General features: G+C 43.1%; 1 protein-coding gene across 5 annotated transcripts in view; it reads left to right on the forward strand.

The window, feature by feature from the left end:
* allc (allantoicase) overlaps positions 1–13,550 on the forward strand; it is a 64,419-nt gene that overhangs the window by 28,464 nt on the left and 22,405 nt on the right. For all 5 annotated transcript variants that reach the window (XM_068022338.1, XM_068022348.1, XM_068022357.1 and 2 more), the window contains exons 6-10: positions 3,324–3,403; positions 10,065–10,197; positions 11,776–11,931; positions 12,674–12,747; positions 12,881–12,989. In XM_068022338.1, the coding sequence (XP_067878439.1) occupies positions 3,324–3,403; positions 10,065–10,197; positions 11,776–11,931; positions 12,674–12,747; positions 12,881–12,989 (552 nt within the window). The remainder of the gene's footprint in view (positions 1–3,323; positions 3,404–10,064; positions 10,198–11,775; positions 11,932–12,673; positions 12,748–12,880; positions 12,990–13,550) is intronic.

A 13,550-nucleotide genomic window follows, 5' to 3' on the forward strand; every position in this document is an offset into this window, starting at 1 on the left:
TCCATCACACTCCTGACTTGTGCCTTGTAGATAGTGGACAGTCTTTGGGGAGTCAGGAGGTGAGTTACCCGCCGCAGGATTCCTAACCTCTCAACTGCTCTTGTAGCCACGGTATTTACATGGCTACTCCAGTTCAGTTTCTGGTCAATGGTAGCCCCTAGGATGTTGATAGTGGGGGATTCAGCGATGGTAATGCCATTGAATATCAAGGGGAGATGGTTAGATTCTCTCTTATTGGAGATGGTCATTGCCTGGCACTTGTGTGGAGCGAATGTTACTTGCCACTTATCAGCCCAAGCCTGGATATTGTCCAGGTCTTGCTGCATTTCTACATGGACTGCTTCAGTATCTGAGGAGTCATGAATGGTGCTGAACGTTGTGCAATCATCAGCGAACATCCCCACTTCCAACCTTATGATTGAAGGAAGGTCATTGATGAAGCAGCTGAAGATGGTTGGGCCTAGGACACTACCCTGAGGAACTCCTGCAGTGATGTCCTGGAGGTCAGATGATTGACCTCCAACAACCACAACCATCTTCCTTTGCTCTAAGTATGACTCCAAACAGTGGAAGGTTTTCCCCCTGATTCCCATTGACCTCAGTTTTGCTAGGGCTCCTTGATGCCATACTCGGTCAAATGCTGCCTTGATGTCAAGGGCAGTCACTCTCACCTCACCTCTTGAGTTCAGCTCTTTTGTCCATGTTTTAACCAAGGCTGTAATGAGGTCAGGAGCAGAATGGCCCTGGCGGAACCCAAACTGAGCATCACTTAGCAGGTTATTGCTAATCAAGTGCTGCTTGATGGCACTGATGATTGAGAGTAGGCTGATGGGGCGGTAATTGGCCAGGTTGGACTTGTCCTGCTTTTTGTGTACAGGATATACCTGGGCAATTTTCCACATTGCAGGGTAGATGCCAGTGTTGTAGTTGTATTGGAACAGGGGCACGGCATGTTCTCGAGCACAGGTCTTCAGTACTATTGCCGGAATATTGTCAGGGCCCATAGCCTTTGCAGTATCCAGTGCCTTTAGTCGTTTCTTGATATCACGCGGAGTGAATCGAATTGGCTGAAGTCTGGCATCTGTGATGCTGGGGACTTCAGGACGAGGCCGAGATGGATAATCAACTTGGCACTTCTGGCTGAAGATTGTTGCAAATGCTTCAGCCTTATCTTTCGCACTAATGTGCTGGGCTCCCCCATCACTCCCCCATCATTGAGGATGGGGATATTTGTGGAGCCACCTCCTCCTGTTAGTTGTTTAATTGTCCACCACCATTCACGGCTGGATGTGGCAGGACTGCAGAGCTTAGATCTGATCCATTGGTTATGGAATCGCTTAGCTCTGTCTATCACATGCTGCTTACGCAGTTTGGCATGCAGATAGTCCTGTGCTGTAGTTTCACCAGGTTGACACCTGATTTTGATGTATGCCTGGTGCTGCTCCTGGCATGCCCTCCTGCACTCTTCATTGAACCAGGGTTGGTCTCCTGGCTTGATGGTAATGGTAGAGTGGGGGATATGCCGGGCCATGAGGTTATAGATTGTGATTGAGTACAATTCTGCTCCTGCTGATGGCCCACAGCACCTCATGGATGCCCAGTTTTGCATTGCTAGATCTGTTCGAAATCTATCCCATTTAGCACGGTGGTAGTGCCACACAACACAAAGGAGGGTATCCTCAATGTGAAGACAGGAAGGACTTCGTCTCCACAAGGACTGTGCGGTGGTCACTCCTACCAATACTGTCATGGACAGATGTATCTGCGGCAGGCAGATTGGTGAGGACAAGATCAAGTATGTTTTCCCCTCTTGTTGGTTCCCTCACCACCTGCCGCAGACCCAGTCTAGCAGCTATGTCCTTTAGTACTCGGTCAGCTCGGTCAGTGGTGGTTCTACCAAGCCACTCTTGGTGATGGACATTGAAGTCCCCCACCCAGAGTACATTCTGTGCCCGCCACCCTCAGTGCTTCCTCCAAGTGCTGTTTAACATGGAGGAGTACTGACTCATCAGCTGAGAGAGGGCGGTAGGTGGTAATCAGCAGGAGGTTTCCTTGTCCATGTTTGACCTGATGCCATGAGACTTCATGGGGTCCAGAGTCGATGTTGAGGACTCCCAGGGCAACTCCCTCCCGACTGTATACCACTGTGCCACCACCTCTGCTGGGTCTGTCCTGCCGGTGGGACAGGACATACCCGGGGAAGGTTATGGCAGAGTCTGGGACAGTGTCTGTCAGGTATGATTCCGTGAGTATGACTATGTCAGGCTGTTGCTTGACTAGTCTATGGGACAGCTCTCCCAACTTTGGCACAAGCCCCCAGATGTTAGTAAGGAGGACTTTGCAGGGTCGACAGGGCTGAGTTTGCCGTTGTCGTTGCCGGTGCCTTGGTCAATGCCGAGTAGTCTGTCCGGTTTCATTCCTTTTTATTGACTTCGTAGCAGTTAGATACAACTGAGTGGCTTGCTAGGCCATTTCAGAGGGCATGTAAGAGTCAACCACATTGCTGTGGGTCTGGAGTCACATGTAGGTCAGACCAGGTAAGGACAGCAGATTTCCTTCCCTAAAGGACATTAGTGAACCAGATGGGTTTTTACAACAATCGACAATGGTTTTATGGCCATCATTAGACCAGCTTTTTAATTCCAGATTTATTAATTGAATTCAAATTCCACCTTCTGCTGTGGTGGGATTTGAACCCATGTCCCCAGAGCAATAAAATGAAAGCAAAATACTGCGGATGCTGGAAATCTGAAACAAAAACAAGAAATGCTGGATTCACTCAGCAGGTCTGGCAGCATCTGTGGAGAGAGAAGCAGTGTTGAAGAAGGGTCACTGACCCGAAACGTTAACTCTGCTTCTCTTTCCACAGATGCTGCCAGACCTGCTGAGTGAATCCAGCATTTCTTGTTTTTGTCCCCAGAGCAATACCCTGGGTCTCTGGGTTACTAGTCCAATGACAATACCACTATGCCACCACCTCCCCTATCACTTGCACTCATTCCCATCAGATCCCTTAGGATCTCACAACCCTGCTGTACAACACCCACCTTTAAGTCTTAAAATGCATGTGCCACTGAGTTGAGTGTGCATGAGGCATGACAGAGCTGGTCAGTCAGTACATGAAATTATTGTCTCTCCCTTGGATGGCCAAATCTTTTATTACTCCAGGGTCAATCTGCAGGGAAAGTGTAATCCATCACAAATCATGTTCTTTAATCTCAATTTCCTAATACCCCTCCATCCTCACATCTGATGCCAGTTGCACATTGCGCTTCCATTGGGTATGTTGAAATGACATATCTTTAATATATCTTATTAACTAGATGAGGTTCCAGACTTACATCCAAGAAGGGAGAAAATAGGAACTGCTGCTTCAGAGGAGGAATTTGAAGCCATCAGAAAGGTTTGTCGGAGATTAAATGCTATTTCCCTGCATTAGATGTCATGAGTTTTTTTGTGTTATTAACACAACAAGGTCCCTGGATTCCAGTTCCTTGACGATCTCTAGAAGGTTTATTAACAGCTGAAGTAGTACATACAATACAGAGCAAACTATATACATAACCTCTGTCCGGAGTGTTGTTGTGCAGAGTGACTATGGCTTCTAGTCACCTGACTACATCCTGGTACTTAGCTCATTAGCAAACTGAGTTCTTAAAGGGACATCACTCTTAAAATGATCATATAACATCCCCTTTCCTTCCAAAGATAAGCCTCGTAGGCTACAAGTAAAAACATATAAAATTGGATAATATCAAAACAGAGTGCCAGAGACTTGCGTAAATGCAAGCTGATACATGGAGTCCACAGCAAAATAGACCTGAGGCAAGACTCAGAGTGGAGCGAGTCTCAGCCAGAAGATGATCAGGTGTTTCACATTGTGTTGACGAAGTCAAACAACTGGAAGCTTTTGCTACTATCAATATCATGTGCCCAAAGAAAGGTGGCAAGCACACACTCAGGACTAAGATTGACATGGGAGCTAGTGCAAATATCCTAACAGTCCAAATCCTGAAGGATATGTACTGGGTTGTTGGAAATCAATGATACAACCAACAACTGCAAAGTTAACTGCAGACAATGGGTCACCACCCCTTGCAGTGACACACTAACAATGCAATGTAGCTATGGCAAGTCGACATGGAAACCACAAATATTTTAGAATCATAGAAAGTATAAGGCACCGAAAGAGGTCATTTGGCCCATCATGTCTGTGCTGGCTGAAAAAAGATTCCACTTATTCTAATCCCACCTTCCAGCATTTGGTCTGTAGCCCTGCAGATTTTGGCACTTGAGGTGCATATCCAGGCTCCTTTTGAATGAGTTGAGGGTTTCTGCCTCAAATACCCTTTCAGGCAGTGAGTTCCAGACCCCCCCCCCAACCCTCTGGGTGAAAAAGTTTTTCCTCATCTCCCCTCTCGTATTTCTACCAATCACTTTAAATCTATGCCCCCTCGTCACTGCTAAGGTGAATAGACCCTGCACCTCCACTCTATCCAGGCTCCTCACAGTTTTGTACATTTCAATCAGAACTCCCCTCAGTCTTCTCTGTTCCAAGGAGAACAACCCCAGCCTATCCAATCTTTCCTCATAGCTGCATTTTTCCACTCCTGGCAACATCCTTGTAAATCTCCTCTGTACCCTCTCTAGTGCAATTACATCCTTTCTGTAATGAGGTGACCAGAACTGCACACAGTACTCAAGCTGTGGCTTAACCAATGAGTTATACAGTTCCAACATAACCTCCCTGCTCTTATACTCTATACCTCGGCTAATAAAGGAAAGGATTCCATATGTCTTCTTAACCACCTTTTCGACCTGTCCTGCTACCTTCAGGGATCTGTGGACATTCACTCCAAGGTCCCTCACTTCCTCTACACTTCTCAGTATTTTCCCATTTATCGTGTATTCCTTTGCCTTGTATGACCTTCCCAAATGGATCCCCTCACACTTCTCTGGGTTGAATTCCATTTGCCACTTTTCTGCCCATCTGACCAGACCATCAATATTTTCCTGCCGCCTACAGCTTTTCTCCTCGCTTATCTACCACACGGCCAATCTTTGTGTCGTCTGCAAACTTCTTGATCATATCCCCTCCATTTACATCCAAATCATTAATATATACCACAAAAAGCAGGGGACCCAGTACTGAGCCCTGCAGTTTCCACTGCAAACAGCCCTCCAGTCGGTAAAACACCCGTCAACAATTACTCTTTGTTTCCCGTCACTGAGCCAATTTTGTATTCACCTTACTGCATTTCCCTGGATCCCATGGGATTTTATTTTTTAACCAGTTTGCCATGTGGGACCTTGTCAAAAGCCTTGCTAAAATCCATGTAGACTACATTAACTGCACTACACTCATCTATCCTCCTTGTTACTTCAAAAAATTCGATCAAGTTTGTCAAACAAGATCTTCCCTTAACAAATCTATGCTGACTATCCTTGATTAACCTGTGCCTTTCTAAGTGACTGTTTATCCTGTGTCTCAGAATAGATTCCAATAATTTTCCCACTCCTGAGGTTAGACTGACTGGCCTGTAATTATTCAGTCTCTCCTGCGCTCCCTTTTTAAACAGAGGTAGGACATTAGCAATTCTCCAATCCTCCAGCACCACACCTTTATCCAGTGAGGATTGGAAAATGATGGTCAGGCCTGCTTCTTTTAACAGCCTAGGGTACATTTCATCTGGCCCTGGTGATTTATCAATTTTCAAGGATGCTAATCCCATTAATACTTCCTCTCTCCCTATGTTTATCACATCCAATACTTCACATTCCTTCTCCTTAACTACAATATCTGCATCGTCCCCCTCTTTTGTGAAGACGGTTGCAAAGTATTCATTAAGAGCCATACTAACATCTTCCACCCCTACACATAGGGTCATAGAGTCATAGAATCATAGAGTTATACAGCACAGAAACAGGCCCTTTGGCCCATTGTGTCTGTGCCAGCAATGAAGCACCTAAATATTCTAATCCCATTTTCCAGCACTTGGCCCGTAGCCTTGTATGCTATGGCGTTTCAAGTGCTCATCTAAATACTTCTTAAATGTTGTGAGGGTTCCTGCCTCTACCGGCAGTGTGTTCCAGATTCCAACCACCCTCTGAGTGAAATTTTTTTTGTTCTTTTATGGGCCCTACTCTCTCCTTAGTTATCCTCTTACTCTTATTATATTGATAAAATATCTTTGGGTTCACCTTGATTTTGCTTGCCAATATTCTTTCATGCCCTCTTTTTGCTTTCCTAATTTCCTTTTTGATTTCACCCCTCCACTCCTCTTGGCTTTCTGTAGTATTGTGTTCTCAGTGTCAGACATAAGCTTTCCTTTTCTGTCTTATCTTGCCCTGTAGGCTCCTTGACGTCCATGGGGCTCTAGATTTGGACATCTCATCCTTTATCTTTGTGGGAACATATTTACTCTGAACGCCTTGAACTCCCCTTTGAATGCCTCCCACTGCTCTGACAATGATTTACCTTCAAGTAGCTGTTTCCTGTCCATTTTTGCTCAGTTTAGTTAAATTGGCCTTGCTGCAATTGAGAACTCTAATTCCTGTTCTATCTCTGTCCTTGTCCATAATTGTGTCAAAACTAACTGAATTATGATCACTACCACCAAAATGCCACACCTTCCACCTGCCCATATTCATTTCCTCAAATTAAGTCTAATTTTACCTGTAGACATGAGTGGACCAGCAGTGGCAGGACTATCAGCGTGTAAGGACCTCAACATTGTGACTATCCACGAGGTTACCAAGGTAACCACTATAGCAGAAGAGACCGCATTGAGTCAGTCCACAACCAACAACAAATGTAACCGGACAGGTTCGCCACCATAGGAGATTTCAAAGGCGATGCCGTACTGCACCTCAGAGAGGATGCAATTCTGTCAATCCACCCTCCCAGAAAGTGCAGCGAGTTGGATGACATGGAACACAATGGCATCATCCGTCAGCATCTGGACAGAATTATAGAAAACGTGCCTAAATGTATATGCATTGCCGATGGAATTGCGGTAATGGGCCAAACCAAAGAAGAGCATGATCAAAATCTTCATTCATGGATGGCAGTAGCTCATCGCGAAGGGCTTGTTTTTAACAGCAAGAAGTGCCAGGTGAATGTAAATCAGATCAATTTCTTTGGCTCCATCTATTCCAGTTTCGGAATCCATCCTGACTCAGGCAACGTCCAAGACGTAAGGCATATGCCTACCCCACAAGACAAGGCACCACACATTCTGAAATTTTCGGACAAAGCAACATCATTGAGAGAGATCTTAAAGAAAGATGTACCATATGAATGGCAGGAGGACCATCAGCATATGTTTGTGTCTCTCAAACAAGCATCGTCAGCAGAAACCTGTACTACGATCCAGGGAAGAAGACAATTCTGTAAGTTGTGTCTCACAGAAAGGGCTCAGAGCGTGCATCCTGCAGGATGGCAAACCAGTTGCATTTGGTTCCAATGTTTATCCCAGCACAATCCAATTACTCAAACATCGAGCCTGAAAAACATGCTCTGATGTTTGGGATCACAAGGTTCCACACCTACCTGTTCCATAAGCAGTTCACTGTGGAAACTGACCACAAACCACTGGAGGTGATCTGACGTAAACCATGGACAAGTGCACCAGCTCGACTACAGTGACTCTTAGCGAAAGTACAGTGGTACAACTTCAATGTCTGCTACAAACCGGCTACCAAAATGGTCACCTTGGATACGCTGAGCAGATTGTCAATTCCGAACATGTATGAAGAAATTCCACTGGATCTGCAAGTAGACAGCATGGACATCGAGGTGGAAGATGTGCTCAAAATCAATTTATTGCATTTTGGTCAGCACAAATGTGACCGACTACAATCAGAAACAACCAATGACTCATAACCGAAGGCACTATGGAGAGTCATCATAGAAGGTTGGCCAGATATAGTAAAAGAGGTGATAGAAATTCTCGGACGCTTCCGGCCTGACAGAGATGAACTCAGTATCTTGGGAGGTGTCACCTTCAAAAGAAAACAAGTGATTGTGTCTAAAGTTCTCCGATAGGACATCTTGTCACAACTTCATCAAGGCCATATGGGCATAGAGCGAACGAGACGACTGGCACAAGACACTGTTTATTGGCCAGGGATCAACGGTGACATCGAAAGTTTGGCAAGGATGTGTGAGGCATGCCAGAGCCACCAGCCACAACAATGTAAAGAACCTTTACACCCTCACGAGATTCCATCAGTCCTTTGGTTCAAAATCGCCACTGATCTATTTACTGTGAATGGAGGCAACTTTATCTTAGTCTCCAAATTTCCAATTGTCCGACAGGTAAAAGAGACTTCAAGTGCGTTTGTCGCAGACACGTTCTGTGCCATATTCAGTCTATTCAGTGCACCTGAAGAAATTATTTCTGACAATGGGCCACAGTATACAGGTAAACCTTTCAGGGATATGTGTGCGAAATGGGGTGTAAACCATGTGACATCCTCACCACATTACCCTAGATCTAATGGTTTCACTGAGCGAATGGTTTGCACAGTTAAATCGCTTATGCTAAAGTGTAGGACAACAAAACAAGATTTTCGTGTTGCCATGCTCCACCTCAGAGCTACACCTATGGATATGGGCTTACCGTCACCAGCAAAAAACATGTTTGGCAGACAAATGCGGACGACTCTGCCAAGCCATCATCTATCCAAATTTTCCGAGATGCAGGACACACTGCTTGAAAAACAGGGGAAAATGAAGATTGCGCATGACCGACATGCAGGGGTGGAACTACCTCAGCTACACATAGGGCAAAAGGTCAAGGTCATACACCCCACAATGAGAACATAGTTACCAAAGGTTACCAAAGAGCAGAGGTTTCCAAAGTATGCAGTGAGCCTTGGTCATACGAGGTTACAATATCTAACGGAGCAGTGTTGAGGAGGAATTGAAGCCAATTAAGAGAAGTGTGCAATACTCCAATTGCGCACTGAAGTCTCAAAAGAACATATTCCGACGATGAGGGTGTGACGGAACACCAGGACAACAACCAACACATTGACAACACACCTGCAAACCAAAATGAGACAAGGGTGAAATCCACATCCCCAGAAGGGTATACCATAACAAGATCTGGAAGAGTTGTCAAACCACCGCAACAATATATGGACTCTTAAGCTTCTGCACTTGTACATTTTATAATCTCTATCCCCGTATAACTAATTTTGATGTTATCCAGTCTTATGTGTTTTTGCCTGTAGCATACAAGACTTATCTTTGGAAAGAAAGGGGATGTTCTATGATCACCTTAAGAGTGATGTCCCTTTAAGATTTCAGCATGATAATGAAGCCAATTACCAGGATATAGTCATGTGACTGGAAGCCATAGTCACTCTACAACTTTACCACCATAGACAAAGGTTCTGTAAATAGTTTGCTCTGTATTGCATATTCTAGTTTAGCTGTTAATAAACCTTTAGAGATCTTCAAGGAACTAGATAACACAAAGAACACATTACAACTTTCTTCTCTCTCTAAATCCAATCTTTCTTTCCCTCTATTTATTTTTCTTTTTGCACTTGATTTGACATTGCATACACCCACTTTACCTTCTTCTCAGTCCTTCTGCTATTTATTTCTGAATCCTTCAATCTGATGTTTTAAGGAGATGCATAATTAGTTGTCCTGTTCACTCAAGTCTCAGGTGCCCTGTTTCCCTCATTGCACTGTTAACAGCTCAACTGCGACACACAAAATGTTAAAATCTAAATGTGCACAAAGTCTAAATAATGCCAGATGCTGTTAGATGCCCTGCTACAGCAAAATCTAGGCCATTATGTATATTTTTGTGTGATTTTACACTGGTTAACTGTTGCACACCCATGAGAACAGTAATGGCACTTTTTCATAAATTGGGAGTTGGGTGGCAGCATCTGTAAGCTGCCTTTAATACAACTTAGAAACGTAATTTGATTTTTATTCGAGAATAGTTCACTAGAAGTATGTGTATTCTTGTCCTAAAAATAAGATGTATACTGGAAGAAAGTTTACAACTTTTTCATATTTATTATACCTTCTATGGTAGCTGACATCAGAGTCTTGGACTGAGTTGGTTCCAATGACAATCCTGCAACCTGGCTATGTTGACACTTGCCACAATTACTTTCCCGCTCAGCAACTGAAGCGATGGACTCACATCAGACTTAACATGTACCCAGGTATTCATTCAATGGCTTTTTATTAAATATTAAGGAACCAAGGAGAATCAAAGTGATCTCTACTGTAGAACACCACCAAGGTTGAAATGAGAAGACAAACTAAACCAGAAAGTGGTGATCAGGAGATGATAAACTTGTGTCCTAATTCTTTAAATCTGTGATTGTCAAGGGATTTTTGCCAGTGTGGGCTGCATTGGTGTGTATCATGGAGCCTCGGGAGTCACATATAAAATTTAAATTCATATTCCAATAATTTACACAAATGTCACATTATTGAAAGTCATAGATATTAGAATTTATCCCCCAATGAGGCAATATCACTAAGAACCACCCTTTCAAAACCTTCAGGTCCATGAAAGTCTAACAGGAATAACTGGCAAATAATAAACTAAAAGCACAAATGGGACTTAGCTGAGGCAGTGAACAGATTGAAACACCCTAGTTAAACACCATTAAACCACTTAGGACTATCACTGACTGCCGACTCCCTCACCCCAGTACTGCAGAGCAGTGCTGCAAAGGTTTCACATCCTCAGCAGGGTAATTGGACACCTGCGTTTCCTTCCTTGCTCACCGTGGGCACCAGCACATTTTCTACCATCCTAAAGTAACACTTCCACAACTAACTTTTCACAATACTCTCTGGTTTATGATGGTTCTATCTTCATCTAGCACCATGGCTACCCAGATCCCTGAGCATCAATTACTTACATGAGCAACTCTAAAACCCCTTCCTCTACTTTAACGGCATCATACCCCTACAACTCTTATTTCAGCTCCCTCATGTCACTTGGTATCCCTGCACTGATTTATTCTATCTTCTGCACAGGATAAATTGGCATACAATGTCCGCCACAGTGAGGACTTCCCCAACCTTACTCACTTTGAGGAGAAGACCACGGAGCTTGTGCAGCAGTACTTAGCTCTTGCTGTAGGAGATGGCGAGGTTAGCGGCATTTTGCTGCTGCTAGTTTGCCGTCTGAGCATCCACATTGTTACTCGGACATCCCTGTGAACCACCACACAGACATAACCTTCCACCCCTTTTTCTGTCTCCTTAATCCCAAATGAGTAATACTCATTCATTCCTAGCATCTACCCTCCATCATAGCAATGGCCGACATAGGAAGATGATGGTAGTGAAGAGGACAAAGCTACCCAGAAGATGCAGCTGCACTTTGCTGCCACTTCTCAGGACATCAGCTCATATCACGCCTCCAACCAACCCCTCCCCAACACCACCAACACCCTCCACACAGCCAATGGAATGTGGAAGGCAACAATAAGCAGCAAAATGTGATGAGATGAGGGCTGCTTAGTTCCCATGACCATTCTGTACAGCATGAGGAGTCGACAACCTGCTGCAATCCTGGACCTCGGGTGCCACAATAAGTGATAGAGGGAATGTTTAGACTCCCACTAGACGCACAGTGTGAGGAAAGAGTAGGGTACATTATGCAATTACTGTGTTAAAATAGATTGTGCTCATATTTTTCCTCTTTTCTCATGCAATATGCTTTTTAATATATCTGACTAAGTACACTGAGATATTTAACATCCCTTGTTTCCTTTCTTGAGATGGTGGGATTGCACGACTAAGGGTTTATGGCGTAGGCCACAGAGATTGGTCAGCAGTTTCACAGAAGCAGACAATAGATCTGGTTGCAATGACCAATGGAGGTGTATGCTTGGGATACAATGATGCTCATTTTGGACACCCTAATAACATTATAGGTAATTGCAATACATTCTCTTTAAGATATTGTATTTAAGGTGCTGTATGCTTTAATTTATGCAATTTAACCAAGTATACGCATTTAAAGTTCTCTAATTCATTTTAGGGATACTTCCCATATTACAATAATTAGAAAACCAATTCCCTAATGAGGCCAGTCCAATCTCTCCTTAGGCTATCATCAGTCTCATGTATATCAGTTGTTGCAGTTTGTACTGCCTTAAAAATAGTAATTGGTAGTTAATGTAGAATTTGCAGCTACAGTCTTTAACATAGCAGTTTTGTCAGATATAACAGGAGTGTAACATCATTTCTAATAGTATTACTTTAAAAAGAAATTACGCAATTTTATTTGGCTAACTGTTGGTAGAAGAATTAATGCTATCACCAATAATAGTAATTCTTTAACCACCAATGCATGCATTAAATATATATTTTAAATATACATTTCATAGAAATGAAACTATCTCTACTGTCCCATGGTATATTGATTTTAATGTCACCAAAATTTTATTTTTTGAACATTCAACAATTTCTCTGTCCTTTTCCTAATGGTATGTATGAGACAGACTAACCACAGATATTATAGTTAATGTTGCTTGACGATTTCGATGAGCCTTTTTAAATCTCCTGTACCATTTTCAGTAAAAGGCAAATTAAATCATCCTTTCTCTGCTTGAAGTTCTCTTTTTACTACTTGAATATTCATAACTTTTTAAAACCCATAATGTATCCCTGAAGGCATTGGAAGATCCAGCGTTATGTCTGATGGATGGGAAACAGCCAGGAGATTGGACAGACCACCAGTGCTAAAGGTAGGATGGTCCATCCAATGATGCTCAGCTGTGCAGCTCACTCTGTGTCACCTATACACTACTGGTTTTTCTAAACTGTAGTCTCTGAACATGATGATGACTGATTTTGGCTATTTGTACTCTATCTTTCTAGGCAGATGAACAGGGTGTTTTACAGGTACCTGGTTATGAATGGGCTGTTTTTAAGCTTGGACATCCTGGCATAATAACTCAAGTTGAGATTGATACAAGCCACTTCAAAGGTATAGCGAAAAGACAAACAATAAAAAATAGCAGACTATGTTTTATGCCATTTTGTCACATAAATACCTTGAAATTAAGTTCTTTGAATATCATTGCACAAAGGCTTAGCACGGTCACATGATATTCCTATACCTGTTCTTTTAATGGTGGCGCGAACATATTTATTTAAAATCTTAGTGCCTGTTTTAAAATCGGAGACAAAGGAATTTCAGATAATTGAGGTAAATGTTTGTTTCCTTATTTACATAGAACCTAATTTCAAGGCAAACAATGTGCAGTGTGACTTAATAAAGAAAGGAAGAATTTGCTTTTATGTAGTGCTTTTCAAGATCTCAGGATGTCCCAAAGTACTTAACAGACAATAAAGAACTTTTGAAGTGACGTCGCTGTTCTAATGTAGGAAAAGTAGAAAAATTTGAACACAGCAAGTTCCCACAAAAGGCAATGAGATAATAACCAGATAATAGGTTAGACCAGGGTTGTCCAACCATTTAGTGTGAGGGACCACATTACAATTTTTGTCCTACAGAGGGGGTCAGTGAGCAAATATAGGAAACAAA

Source organism: Heterodontus francisci, chromosome 3 (genome assembly GCF_036365525.1).
Source record: "Heterodontus francisci isolate sHetFra1 chromosome 3, sHetFra1.hap1, whole genome shotgun sequence".
NCBI lineage: Eukaryota > Metazoa > Chordata > Chondrichthyes > Heterodontiformes > Heterodontidae > Heterodontus > Heterodontus francisci.